General features: G+C 42.4%; 1 protein-coding gene across 2 annotated transcripts in view; it reads left to right on the top strand.

Annotated features, from left to right (window-relative positions):
* The window catches only part of Prkcb (protein kinase C beta), a 324,499-nt gene that overhangs the window by 129,737 nt on the left and 180,042 nt on the right, over positions 1–14,720 (top strand). For both annotated transcript variants that reach the window (XM_040755117.1, XM_040755106.1), the window contains exon 3: positions 3,240–3,322. In XM_040755117.1, the coding sequence (XP_040611051.1) occupies positions 3,240–3,322 (83 nt within the window). The remainder of the gene's footprint in view (positions 1–3,239; positions 3,323–14,720) is intronic.

Below are 14,720 nucleotides of genomic sequence, written 5' to 3'. Positions count from 1 at the left end.
GGCTCTCTGGTAGATGTGAAACAAGATTTTAAAAAAACAAGGAAGCAATCAATTCCTGGGGGAGTGATTTGTTGTAAAAGTGTCAGTTATCTTGAATTTTAATTTTGAAAAGTAAGGTAGTTTAATGAAAGTCCCAATTATGTTTTATTTTATTTTTGGAGGATGGACATTAACTTATTGTGGCTCCAATAAAATTCCCATTGGTATTTTTAAACCCTTGATAAACTGCTTCTGAAGTTCACTTGGAAGAATAAGCCCGCAACAATAGCTAAGAAAATGCGGACAATAAGGATAACAAGGGAGGACTCACGGAGCTGGGGTCCAGCATGTTATAAAGGTGCTGCAGTCACCCACCACCCCACCCTCGCCTTGACAGATCAGAGGACAAAGCTGAAGGCCTGGAGAGAAGCTCGGTGTCTATGATTATTGAACACTTAATAAACTTGGCAGTAGCAATCCATGCAGAAGGACAGAATTGAATCAATCAAGGCTGCTCTGACAACTGGGTACCTATGGCGAGGTTAGATTCCCAGTGCTCACTAGATTGCAAAAAAAATTACAGAGGGCTTAAAGAGCTTGAAGTAGAGACGGCATCAAACGCAAGTATTAAAACGTCCTCACATGTGTGGTTTGGGGAATGGAGAGAGTCCCCAGTTGGTTGTTTGTCCAATTCAGAATGCTTTCTTTACACTAGTTTTCCTTACACTGCTTTGAAAGCTGCACGTGGTATTTTTATCTTATTTTCTCCTTAATTTCTCATTTTGTTATTGTTAATATTTGTAGTTTGGATGTTACACACCCTCTGCCACAAATGTGTTGGTACAGTGTGTGTGTGTGTGTGTGTGTCAGGATTCAGTTCTCTCCTACTGTGGGTTGCTGGGAGTAAGCTGAAGTTGGCAGGCCTGTGCAGCAGGTGCTTGCACCGCTGAGCCATCTCACCAGCCACCCCCATCTTAATTGTCAACACACTTAGATTAGCCGTCCATGCAGTTCATCAACATCTTGCACACTCTCTTGGGGAACATAGGCAGCGGCACATTCCGTGCTGCAGTCCCTCCTATCCTGGTGTTTTGTAACTTAGCCTCTCTCTGTTGGTTTCTGTCTCTGTCTTAAAATTTTATTTTATGGAAGAATCAAGCATATATAAAAGAAGACAGATTTCCATTAAATCCTTGCATGTCTCCCAGGAAGGTTTAATGATGAGTCATAATGATCAAGTTTCTTTCTTTCTTCTTTTTCAATATATCACCCTCCTGAGCACACCGAATTACTTTGAGTTATTTTACCCATAAAGCTTTTAAAGATGTAGCCCTCCAAGAGAAAGATGCAGCTAAAATAACCACCACACCACTACCATAGCAAAGGTATTTGTTCCCTAATATTAATAAGAATAATTGCATAGTATCATAAAAACCAGGTGAATAGATCCGTTTTCCCGATTATCCCAGTGAATTTTTAATATTGCTGTTTTATTCAAATTAGGATTCTAATGACATAGGCATAATGCCTTTAGTGAAGATGTTTCTTATACTTCTTTGGATATAGGCTTCTCCTCTTATTTTCTCCCTGTCTTTTTCTTCCCTTGTTTCTTGTTGGAGACTCTATATTGGCTTTTTGTGCAGTTGCCTATGTTCTGAGAACTTGGAAGGGGTGGGTGGGTAGTGACTGCCTACCAGTAATACCATCAAACATGTTCCTGGCATTTGTATTTTCTGTGAATTTGTAATAGAAACCTTAAGCCTATCCCTAGATAAATGTTCACAGACACTGTGCATTGTCAGTAGCTACTGATGACGATGGGCCCACACAATCACACTTCTATGAGTAGCTTGAAATTGTCTGCTCTGTTTGTTGAATGTGTGCTTTGCAAAAGCTCTGGTTGAGCCCTAACTCAATCCATCCTTTAGGAGCCCAGGAATCTAGAGGATGCAGAAGATTTGAGAAACAAAACTGAAAAATGTCCATTTTATAATGTATCTACTCACTGACTATCCCTTCCTCAAACCACTGTAGCCCTGAGATAGTGCAGTCATGTCATAGATGCATTGAGCTCACATGATTTCAAATGTATGTTCATATGGTTTTGGTTGCAAATTACAAGCAGCGTTGAAGCCTCATTGTCCTCCCTCTTCCACCTTTACACCCCTTCCTCCTTTCCCCTCCTCTTTCTTCTACCTCCCCTCTGTTTTCCTTCACCTTCTGGCCCTTTCTCCTCCTCCTCATTGTCTCCTCCTCCTCTTATCTCCTCCCTCCCCTATTTCCCCTTTATTCTGCCCTCCCTTTCATCCTCCTCCTTCCTCCCCCTGCTCCCCCCTCCTCCTCTCCATCCCAGAGTTTCCAACATGCTAAGCAGGCACTCCGCTCTTAGCTCCACACCCAGCCTGTAACCTGTTTCTTCTACTCCTACACTGACCTGACATTGATCTGGTGAGATGAACACGCCTCTGCCAATCTTGCTCACTGTTCCTCCACACCCTTCCTGTTCTAATCATCCCTCCAGGTAGGAGCCTAATGCTTAAAGACACATGTTTCTTGTGCATTATGAACATAAATAGCAGCCAACTACTTCATCTGGTACTTGCTCTAAAAAACAGCATCCTATTTCCAAACCAATAAAAGGCCAGGCACTCTTAAGAGATCTTTAACTTAGGGTGTGTGTGATTCTTAGCACATTAGTTAAATTGATTTTTCATGTGCATACAAGTGTGTATATTGTGTATATGTGTGTATTGTATGAGTGCAGGTCCCCAGTAGAGGTTCATGCGTGTGCGTGTGTGTGCGTGTGCGCATGCGTGCTGAGGCCCAAAGTTGACATATGATGTGTCCCTCAGCCGCTCTCTACTTTCTTTATCGGGGCAGGCCTCTCTCAATTTGGAGCTAGCCAGTTCCAGCTAGTCAGCTGAATAGCTGACAATGGGGATCCCTATCTCTGCCTCCTGAGAGTGGCTAGGATTACAGGGAGCCACCTTGCATGCCCAGTAGGGTCTGGGGATCAGTCACCAATCTTCACAATTATGTGCCAAGTACTTTACCCACTGAACTGTCTCCCAAGCCCCTTACTTAACTTAGACATCCAATGCCTATGCAGATGTCACATTAGGGTACCAACAAAGTCCAGGAGGTAGAAGCTAATGTTATTTTGCATGCTGTCTTCACATGGAACAACTAATGGCTTCTTCCTCCCCTTTCTCCCATGTTCCCATCCCTTCCTTTTCCCACCCCTGTTCTCTCTTTTGCAGTCTGCTGCTTTGTTGTGCACAAGCGCTGCCATGAATTTGTCACATTCTCCTGCCCTGGTGCAGATAAGGGCCCAGCCTCTGACGTGAGTACCCAATAGTAGCCAACCCTTCTTGGTTTGCAGCTACTTCAATAGTTTGCTTTCAGTGGGGAAAGTGGAGATGGGGTGTGGCTGGGCAGGACAATGGGTAGGTCTCTATTATGATCTTGGTTAGTGGCTGCCTTGGCACTGGGGCCTAGAGCACAGTGGGCATGGCTTTATCATTAGTGATTCCACAATAAGGCAGCTTTTCAATACATTTTCTACCCTTTGTCTTAATATCAGGGTCCATGGATCAGAAGAATGACTTGAGCCTGCTACTATTCATTCAAAAGTATTATCTGGGTGCAGTAAAGCGCACTATAACCCCACGCCCAGAAAGCTGAGGGTTATGAGTTACAGGTCAGCCTGGGCTACATTGTGCAGTCCTGTTTCAAACAAGCAAAACAAACAACCAAAGTACAACTACTGTTAATGGGACAGGAGATGCTTTGTAGGTAAAACAGACAAGTACTTTTCATTTAATCACTATATATTTTAGTATGTACCAAGAAAATATATTTAGTAAAATGGTCACACTTCTGGTATGGATACAAAAATTCCCATCTAAGTAAAGTTATTTAGTTTAAATAAAGTTAAGTCGACTTACAGACAATATTAAGTCACTGACATGATGATTGATATCAGGATAGGCCTGAGTGTTTTGGTGTAGTTTGTCTGAAGTTTGGGGTATTTATTGGTTCTCTACATAACAGCCATTCTCAGCGCTGACTTCCTTCCTTTGGCCAGAGGCCACCACTAGTACTAGCATTTTCACTAGATGGTGAAAATTCCTGATACCTGGCTTTTTTTAGGCTGGTAAACAAACTTATGTAACCCAGGGGTATGGGAGAGGGCTTCTAGGGAAAGACTTTTCCATTAAAGAAATACATCCCTCACCTCTTCATTGCCCTCTTGGATGTACGTGTGTGTGTGTGTGTGTGTGTGTGTGTGTGTGTGTGTGTGTGTGTGTGTGTGATGCTTAGGGTTGTGGCAGACTTTTGTGGCTAATGAAAGAGACATCTTGAGCATGGTGTCTCAGAAGAGCTGCAGGAACTTGGTATCATCAATGATGCTAATAGATGGAGTCACTTCTGAGTCTCCTCATCCTGCAGCTGGACAGGTGAGGTAAGAAGTTTGTTATTTACAATATGCAGCCCAAAATGCCTGAATTAACAGGTCTTTCCTCTGTGTAGTCTCCCATTGCCCAGGAGTCAGCTAGCTCTTGTACTGTTTCTGCTTTGCTTATCTTGGAATTTTTCTAATTTGTCTTTGTCTCCCACACCAGTCTTGTTTCCTATTTAAAATTGATGGCTAACTGGGCTGATTGTGGTGGCACATATATTTAGTCCAGAACTCAGGAGGCAGAGGCAAGCAGATCTGCATTTGAGGCCAGCCTGGTGTGCAGAGCAAGTTGCAGACAGCTAGGGCCACACAGAGACGTCCTGTATCAAAACAAAACAGCCAAAACCAAAGCAAAAACAACAACAACAACAAAAAACCCTTAAATTTTGAACTGGACAGTGGTGGCACATGCCTTAATCTCAGCAGAGGCAAGTGGATCTCTGAGTTTGAGGTCAGCCTGGTCTACAGAGTGAGTAGGTCATTCAGGGCTACATAGAAAACCCTGTCTTGAAAAACAAAACAAAGCAAAACAAAACAAAAATAATTGGTGGCTGACCTCAGCTTGCCCCATAAGAAGAAGCAGCTGCCTTCTGGCAATGAATTTCTTTGACTTCTACTTCTCTTCTGCCTGTGGTCATCCATTTGCCATTTTGCTGCAGTTCAGGAGTAGGGTGTAGTAGAGATTCAGGTGATATCTGTTGCCATAACAACAATAACAGTCTAGTCTAGAGTTTGTGTTGCTGATACATGGCTTTGGAAATGTAACGCTTATGCTTGCAGTTGAGAATTACAAGGAACAGGAACCACACACAGTTCTTTCAGGTCTGAGACAGAACGTGGTTTATATAAGATTATATGAAAGGGAAATTTTTTGGCTTCTAATATCAAAACTTCCAAGGGTAGACCTGGCATGGTAAGTCAAACTGTTTCAGTGAAATTCTTGGGAGTCTCCTTCTTCACTTCTTGGATCAGCATTCTTCAATTTGACTCATTTTAGGAAGATTTTTCCTCCTGTGAGAATACAATGGTGATGACACCTTTCCCTTTCTCTTTTATCAGCACAGCCACTCTAGCAAACATAGTGGCCAGAAGGATGGGCTGTACTAATTTACAAGCCCTGATCATGTGTTGTGATGATCTGAATGCTTTGTCTCTCTTCAAAATCATGTTCAAATTCTAACCCCCAAGTGATGATATTAGAGGCAAGACTTTTAGGAAGTGATCAGGTCAAGAACGGGGAGCCTTCATGTATGGATGATATCCATGCCTTTAGAAAAAGGACCTGAGAGATATCTCATATCCTCCACCATATGAGGTACACCAAGTGTTTTAGTTAGGGTTTCTATTGCTGTGAAGAGACACCATGACCATGGCAACTCTTATAAAGGAAAACATTTAATTGGGGGGGGCTTTCATTTTCAGAGGTTCAGTCCATTATCATCATGGTGTGACATGGTAGCATGCAGGGAGATATGGTGCTGCAGAAGTAGCTGAGTGTCCCACATCTTGCCTTGCAGGCAACAGGAAGTGAACTGACCACTGGGCAGTATCTTGGACATATATGAGAACTCAAAGCTCATCTCCATAGTGACACACTTCTTCCAACAAGACCACACCTCTTTATAGTGTAACTTCCTTTGAGAGCCATTTTCTTTCAAACCACCATACCAAAACAATAGCAATGTAAACAGAAATGGGCTCTCACCAGATACTTGGTCTGCCATTCCCTTGATCGTGGCTTCTAAAACCACGATTTTTAAAAGGATTTTTAAAGAGTTTAGTAGCCCAAACAGACTCAAACAGGAAGTTTTGTGCAAGAATGGGTTTAGATGAATAGAAATTCAGGGGTAAGATTTCCAAAGTGACTCTGAAATTTCTGAAATCTAGGCAAGGCTCTCCAGATGGCTGTAAGGATTCTCAAAATCAGCATTAGTGTATGCTGTTTCTCTGATAGCCAAGATCCTGGCACCAAGTGGTGGAAATTAGAGTGGTATCATTCACATTTATTCCTAGTGACCCATCTGCAAGCGTGTGGGTTCCTCTCTCCAAGGCACTGTCCTCTGATAGCCTCGAAACTTTGTCTCTTCTGGAGAAGAGAAAAAAAGAGACCACTAATAGTTCTACTCTGGGCTTCTTATGCCTCTGACAGGAGTAATGAACCTTGCTGAATTAAGGATGAGGGTCTCTCCTAATAGGGGAGGAAGGAAAAGTGTGCCTGGAACACAGAGCTTCTCTTAGGACACCACCATGATTAGGGTCTACAGAAAACTCCAGTAACCCAACCCAGACAGGATTACATGACCCAGACCCTTTAGGAATGGAGGTTTAGATCACTCTATTAGGCAAAGAACCACCATCCACGGAGGTATTTGATTGACAGCAGAGGGGACATAGAATGAGTAGAAGAGAGTTACAAGCAAGCACCACCTATAACCTTGCAACCAGTTATAGAAATGAAGACTGTCATTACCATGTGTGTTCTGTTATGAATACATTTTGTGTATGTATGCACCTGTATTAAACAAGTACCTATTTTCTTTCTCCTCTTAGTCTTTTGTCATGGATGTATTGACTTCATGTCAGTGCTTTACATCTTAGTATTTAATTACAGAGTATCAAGAGAAGAGTAATAAGCACCCAGAGGCTTTACCTCATTCCCAGGGGAAGAGATTAGTGTATTTGTGGTTAATGCATTAAATCATTAACGATTTAATGATATCATCAAACAGAATTATGACTTCATAGTTCTTTATTCTAAAACTAAGTATAATCCAAAGAGGCAAATACCAAGTTCAAAAAGGATGGATTTACAATGGTTGATTTTGCAAGTATCAGCTTGCATGGGCTAAGGGATGTCCCAAGAGCTGGTAAACCAATTTCTAGGTTGGTCTTTGAGGGGTTTCCAGAAGAGTTTAGTGTTCAAGTCAGGAGACAGAGTAAGGAGCATTGCCCTCCTCTGTATAGGTGGGTAGCTGTCAGTCTGTTGAAGATACAGGTAGAAGAAAAAGGCACACAAAAGGTGAATTAACTCTGTGTTTGAACTAGGGCATCTATATTTCTTCTGCCCTTCAGTATCAATACACTGAGATCTGAGATCTTCAGTTTTGGTCCAGGATGAATACCATGGCTTTTCTTCTTCTCTGGCCTTTGGACTTGTCTTTGGTGGAAATGTACTATTGGGGCTCTTGATTCTCCAGTTTGAAGATGGAAGATCATGGGATTTCTCGGCCTCCATCATCATGGAAGCTGACTCACATAGCCAATCTATATATCTATAGCTACATCTCTCCTCTTGGCTCTGTCTCTCTAATATATGTATCTGTTCCCAGAGATGAGAGTTTGTATGTTCATTCCATGGGTAAAGAGTGGGGATAGACGACCTCTTAGAGAAATCCTAGAAAATCAATATTGTGCACTGGTTAAAACTATAGACTAAAGAATAAACTATACATTCAGCCTTCTTAGATATAAACCTGAGTAACCTTGGGGTAACTATTTTAAATCTCTTAAATTCTTCAGCTGAAAAATGGGTAAAATGATAGCCCCTACCTTACAGCATTGTTATGAAAGTCAAATGAATAATTATCTATGAAAACTCTTAGAACAGTGTTTGGTACAGGCTTTATATAGATGATGATGATGATAATGTTGTTGTTGTTGTTGATGATGATGATGATGATAACAATGACTACATACGTGCATGTGGGTGGGTAGCAGGAACAGACCAAGCAAATCTAGGAAATGAACAGACTTTCTGTTGACCATCTGGCAGTCTTTCCTAAGAGTGTGAAGGCTTCATAGGCAGCATAAGGACAAACCCTTCTCTGTATGAATGGGGCAATTCAGCCATTCCTTGTTATAGGCATGGAGAGAGCAGAGAGTGTTCCCACAGTCTCCATGCATAGAATTTGGCAGCCTACCTGCAATGCCTGTCTCTCTCTGGATGCTATTCCAAGAAGGTCTTTTGGCAGCAGGAATGATGAATTGGTCCAGACTCCTGAACTGGCATGACTCGGTTCATTGACCTTTTTTTCTGCCTATGGTTGGAGACATGATTAAAGACCTGGACACACCTGCTTGTCTACCTAGACAGGCTGTCTTTGGCTGCTTCTGGTGCTCATGCAGGTCTAGAAGGGTGCCCTCCCCTCCTGTGTGACCTTGAAGGACCAAGTATGCAGCAAGTTTATGAAGCAGAAATGCATGTTTTTGTCTAGGGAAAAAATGTTCAAGGCTCCATCCTATGCTGTCTGCTATTCCAAGCACCACATGAGGTGTGATATATTCTGATCATCATTACAGGTTTATACTTGTGTGACATTGTTCTACAGGTGGAGTCACACCGTGATGTACTGAGTCAACCACTGTCCCAATGAATCTAGTCACTGATACAACCATTCAGTGCTATGAGACTAGACAATATACACAGCACTCACCAGTTGAAGGCCCCAAATTATGGCAGAGTTCATAAATGGTGTCTACTTTTCATAGGCCTCTTATTCTTTTCCTAACATTACAGATTTTTAAAAATTAATTTTTATTTTTTTACACAAGATTTATTTTATTTAATCTATTTATTTATTTCTGGTTTTTCAAGACTGGGTTTCTCTGTGTAACCCTTGCTCTCTTAGAACTTGCTATGTAGATCAGGCTGACCTTGAACTCACAAAGAACTACCTTCCTGAGTGCTGGTATTGGCATGATCATAGTCTTTCCCCTTCCCACATTCCTTCCAGGTCCTCCCTACCTCCTCACCCACCCAACTTCATGTTCTTTCTCTCTCTCAAAAAGAAAAATAAAAAAACCAGACAAACTGAAAACAACAACAAACCAATACAACAAAAATAAAAAACAGAACAAAATTTTGTTTCCTTCTTGTTCTTAGTCTCATCAGATTGAAAACTGTCATTCTTCTCTCTAGGGCATCTTAGAGTCCGTTCTCTGGATCTGCCATAACATCACTTAGGGACAGTATTAGGTTACAAAGCACCCAGAACAAGAAAGGGAGGAAATATCTTCCACGGGAGGGACTAGGGCGAGTCAAGTGAGTCATTTGCTCACAGGTCCTTATCTGTGCTTGTGATGGGTTGGCTAGAGGCTAGATGCTTGAGGATGAGCCCCCTCATGTGCCTGGCAGTGACTAGGTTGCTGGTTCAGGCACCTGGGTTCTATGGTAGTTTCAGGTTTTCATGAACACTTAGAACATTTAAAGCCTGTTTGTTGGGTTTTCTAGTGTGCCACTAAATGAAGGTCATCTCGTGCCCAAGTTCAGACTCAACAAACAGATTTGACTGTGTCATTAATCTGCCACATGTCTTTTATATTCAGAGGCCTATTGTAGACTAGAAATCTGGAGGTCATCGCTCTGGAATTTTTAGAAGATCCGTAAGTTTTGTTGTGATATAAATAGGTGTTGCTAACTTCACTGAATGAATGCAACCCACTCCTTCCCTGTCCCAGGTCCCCAACTGATTTAGGCCTTGATAGCTACAAACAAGTCATGTGGCAGTCCATTGATTATGCAGGTGATAGCCAAGATTATATACTTGGGACCCAGGCATATCTGAATCCGGAGCCTGACTCTACCCAGATTCTCACTGTGGAAATTTGGACATGTCATTTTACTTTCCTGTGTCTTAGTTTCTTTATATAAAAGAGGACATTAGTACCAACCACATGGGCTACAGGGATACTTTCTAAATGTATTGAAAATGGAAAAGGGCTAGCAAAGACAAATGGATTAACAACAAAAGCATCACAAAGCTCTTGCTTAAAAGTGTTTCACACAGTGTGTGGTGAACCTTTGATATAGTAGCCAAGGGTCTTTCTTTTGGTCTACCTCCCTCCCTACTCTGAGTATACTGAGAATCCTCCACAGTCCCTGGTCCAGAGCATACCAGCATGATATAATTACCTTTCCATTTCCATCTTCATTATTTTATATAAAAGCTCAGATTCTGTGATGCAGTGCTGGGAACTCAGTCTTTGTAGCCAGGAAGCAGTGGTATCAGATTCCCACTCTGTCACTTATTGCTCCTGTGACCCTGTTAAAATAATTCAATTTCTATAACCTTTAGCTCATATCTTTAAAATAGGGAGGATGATACCTAAATCTTAGGGTGTAGGTATCATGAGTCTTCAATGAGATCACACCTGAGATAGTATCTGTCCCAGAGCAGCACTCAATAAATGGTTTTAAAATTATTATTAATATCTAGAGGTGTCTCTACTGCTCAAGAATGAATGCAGGCCACCCTGTGACCTGCCAAAGAATAATGGTTAATAAAAATAGCACTAAGTATTGAACAGGGGCCTGGGCCAGGCAGTTCAGAAGTGGAAAAGCACTCCCTAGGTGGTTTGTCAATATTTTATAGCCTTAGAAGTAGTTTGTGATTTGAAAATGATGAAACCTAACCCTTTTGCCCTAAGGATGACAATTCTAGGAATTCTTGCTAGGGGGTTACTTAAGGATAGGTGCATCTATTTAGTTAGAATGACATTCATTGCATCAGTATTTATAGCGATTGAAATTTGGAAGTGACTCAAGTAACTACTGATGAATGCTTATGTAAGAGAAATCTATCTCATCCTCATAATGGAATCCTGGGCAGCGATTATGTATCAGTGTCTGGGGCGACAAAGCTGGTGTAGATCTTGGCTGATTCATTTCTTATGCAAGTGCGTATGCCTTCCAGAATGAATCAAAATGCATGCTTGAGGTTTATACATTATTATATGTAAATTATATTTTAATAAAAGCCATGCTGATTAAATGTTGGTGTAAGAATGCTGTCATTATTTATTTCTTTTTAAAAAGCAGATAGTTAACTTTAGAAGTATGTGAGGAATCAAAAACATGAAATTATTATATTTTTGCAGTGTTTAAAATATCATTTACAAGCCGGGTGTGGTGGTGATACACGCCTTTAATTCCAGCATTCAGGAAGTAGAGGCAGGTGGATCTTTGTGAGTTTGAGGTCAACCTGCTCTACAAAACAGGTTCCAGGACAGCTAGGGCTATTACACAGAGAAACCCTGTCTAAAAAATGTTGTATATCTATATCTATATCTATAGCTATAGCTATGTCTATATCTATATCTGAAATAGCATTTTAGATATGCACTATTTAATATTAGACATGTAATGTTTAATATATACTATGCAGTATTCTATACCCATGAAAACCAAAAGCCACATTTCCTAAACATATTTTGGTGGTGGCTGTTAACTCTGCTCACTGAGGTGGGCATGGTGGCATGTACCTATGAGCTCATCACTCAGGAGACTGAGGCAGGAGGATAGCAAGCTCAAGGCCAACATGGGCTACATAGTGAGATCCCATCTCAAAAAGTATCGGCCTACTTTCTTATTCCAGTTTTTGTATGTAGAACTGTGAAGGTCACTTGGGGATGCTCTGAGGCTGGCTCCTCCCATTTTGGTGGGAATGGTGCCATTTTCACTTCGAGCATAAACTCAGGTTCCCAGTTCTATTCAGTCAAGACTGAGCACCAGTAGACACTTGGGTGTAGCAGAAGTACTAAAGAGCGGTTTCTAGATATTCCTGGGAGCCTCTGTCATCTGCAGATGGAGTCTGTTTAGTTCCCACAAACGAGCATCTTCTGGTGTTCCTGATAATATTCTGATCAACCATATGTCATGACCTCAATTCACACGTGGCCCAACAAAGGGAGAGGAAGTCTTGACTTTGCTATGTTTGATCCCATCCATTAAAGTGTGAGTGGCAGTAGGCAAAATGGAAAAGGCTTACCATGTCCTATCTGATAATGTCCAACTTCCTCAGCTCAAAAAGCAACCTAGAAACTGCTCTCCTCTGAAAGCCTGCATCGCTCTGCTTTATGTAACACAGAGTGGGGGCATGTGAAGCTCACTTCCACTAAGGAAGCGGCAGTGAGGGCTGAGACATCCCCTCTTGACACCACCCTCACCTGGACCAGAACAGCCATGTGAGTTTCTCCATAGTGGCCATACAGTGTCTTCTTCCCTTTCTCTCCCTCCTCTCATTTATCCATTATTTATCGACATCAGAAAGTACACCATCTTGCTAAAATCACATCCTATTTATATAACACTGCAGTCTATGGCGTCTGTATTCACAGTCAAAATACTTAGTAACCACGTTGTGCATTACCAAATGCCACAAAGATGCCTTAGAGGAGTAGTGGGGGAGGTGTCTGGAGGATTGTCCTATCTAGGTCAAATATCCAAATGCTGCCATATATACAAGCTTTTTAGTCACTCTCAAGGGCAGAACTTAGATCTGAGGACCAGCTGTGTAGGATAAAGAGGAAGCTCAGACTAGTGAATTGGTTTCTGTATAGTGATTATCAACCCCCATCCCGGTGGAATGACTGACTACTGGGCATGCTCTATGGACTGCATTTATGGTGGTTACACATTTCTACTTGTGGATCCCTAAGAAGACCCACTCTGACACAGAGGCAATAGAGGGAATCTGAGGCTAAGTCACCCTTCTTCCAGGAAAGAACCAATTAACTGGCCCGCAGCTTGATTTGTATGTCATCTAGCTGTTATCTTATGCTTTTCAGTAAATTATAAGAACATTACAGACGTGGTGGGGAGAAATTAGATTCTTCCTCCCCACAAGTTCTAAATGAATCCATTTTTCTTTGTAGATTTCTGTTTCCTAATTTCTTTTGGAATCTAGGTAAACTGAAGCGTGGTGGGCTGTGACCCTAACTTTCAGCGGCAGTTCTATTACTAGTTAGTGGTGTTGGGTTGCATCCAGTCGAAAGAAACTGCCTTTAGTTATCTGAAGCGAGAAGAGTTCATGAACCAGGAGCTAGGGTGTTTCTGAGTGTTGAAAGAAAACTTGAGTGGCTGTGTCAGCTCCATCTGAGTGTAGGTCTTGTATCATTTTGACCCTAAATTCAAACTCCACAGGGAGTGAGACATTTAGTCAAGATGGTGTTCTCTAACCAGTCAGGTTGGGCTTTGAAGTAGCTCCCTCCAAGATGAGGAGCTGAGAAGGCTCTCAAAGGGAATGGAGGGCCTGCTGTGGACAAACAGAAGCAAGGCGTTGAATGCAGCCAAATATCACGTGCCCACTCTGGTTTCTGAACACTGGGCTGGAGAGATGGCTTAGCACTGGATAGTACCTACTGCTCTGCCAGAGGACCCCAGTTTCCAGCACACACACCAGGGCAGTCACAGTCACCTGTAAGTTCAACTCCAGGGCATCTGATACCTTCCTCTGGCTTTTTTCCCTGGATGGACACACACGCGCACACACGCACATACCACACCTTTCTAAATACTACTTTTAGAAATTACATCCAGTGCCCAGGATTGCTTGGGTAGTCTGTTAAAAGCCCGAGAACTGTATTTTTAAAACATTCTCAAGGAATTCTGTTAGATAGGCATTATAGGCAATATATACAGTGTTTCTAAGACCACAGTATCGGGTTTGAATTCCAGGTTTGCCTCTGACATGAGCTGGCTGCATAAACTCTCACCTCCATTTCCTATTCTGGAAAAGGGGGCAAAGAGCTCTGGTCTAGGTGGGGGATTAACTGAGAATAACCAGGGTGAGAGTCTGCCCCCCTCCCGCCACCCTGTGTGTTGCACATACTGAGTACGGTTTCCACCAATGCGCTTTTGAAGACTTAGGTGGCGAGTGTGCAGTCTTGTCTTGGGCACGACACACATCTATTCTGCTTTCCACAAAAGAGAAACCCAGAGTTCTCTCCCATGGCGCGCTTGGGAACCAGACCTTATAAAATGAGGATTTGGGGTGAATGCAGATTCTTTTGACTGTCAAGTGAATCCCACAGGAGTAAGCTCTGTGGGCCGTGGGCCGGTGGCAGTCTTTGCTGTGTAGAGTGAGCTCGCCAAGGTCAGCGTGAACTCCATCTAGACAGCTGCCTGTCCTTCCCTGCCACAGAGACAGAGCTTCATGCTGTGGGGGCAGAAGCAGCTCCACAGTGCTGGATGGGGGAGATGGGAAGCCAGCTGTGCTTGCTGCTCTCGTAGAGGAAGCCCTAGCTTATGAATGAATGATTTCCATTTCTCCTGGTTAGGGTGTGGTTGAGGGCAGAGCAGGACTTGTCTCCTAGCCTGATGAAAGCAATTCCCAGGAGCCTCTTGCCTCTTAGGCCCAGGGAAGAGGGTTAGGAGAAGTGAAAGGGCAGATGGCAGATTTCTAATATTTCTGTCTTTGACCTTGTGTGTTGCCAAGGACTCCCTCTCTTTAAGTGCTCTAGGAGTCTATTATTTAAAAAAATTAGGGGCTGGGAGATGGCT

This window comes from Mesocricetus auratus, unplaced genomic scaffold (assembly GCF_017639785.1).
Source record: "Mesocricetus auratus isolate SY011 unplaced genomic scaffold, BCM_Maur_2.0 Super-Scaffold_4256, whole genome shotgun sequence".
NCBI classification, from domain to species: domain Eukaryota; kingdom Metazoa; phylum Chordata; class Mammalia; order Rodentia; family Cricetidae; genus Mesocricetus; species Mesocricetus auratus.
The sequence above is the reverse complement of the archived record's forward strand: the minus strand, read 5'-3'. Positions and strand labels throughout refer to the sequence as shown.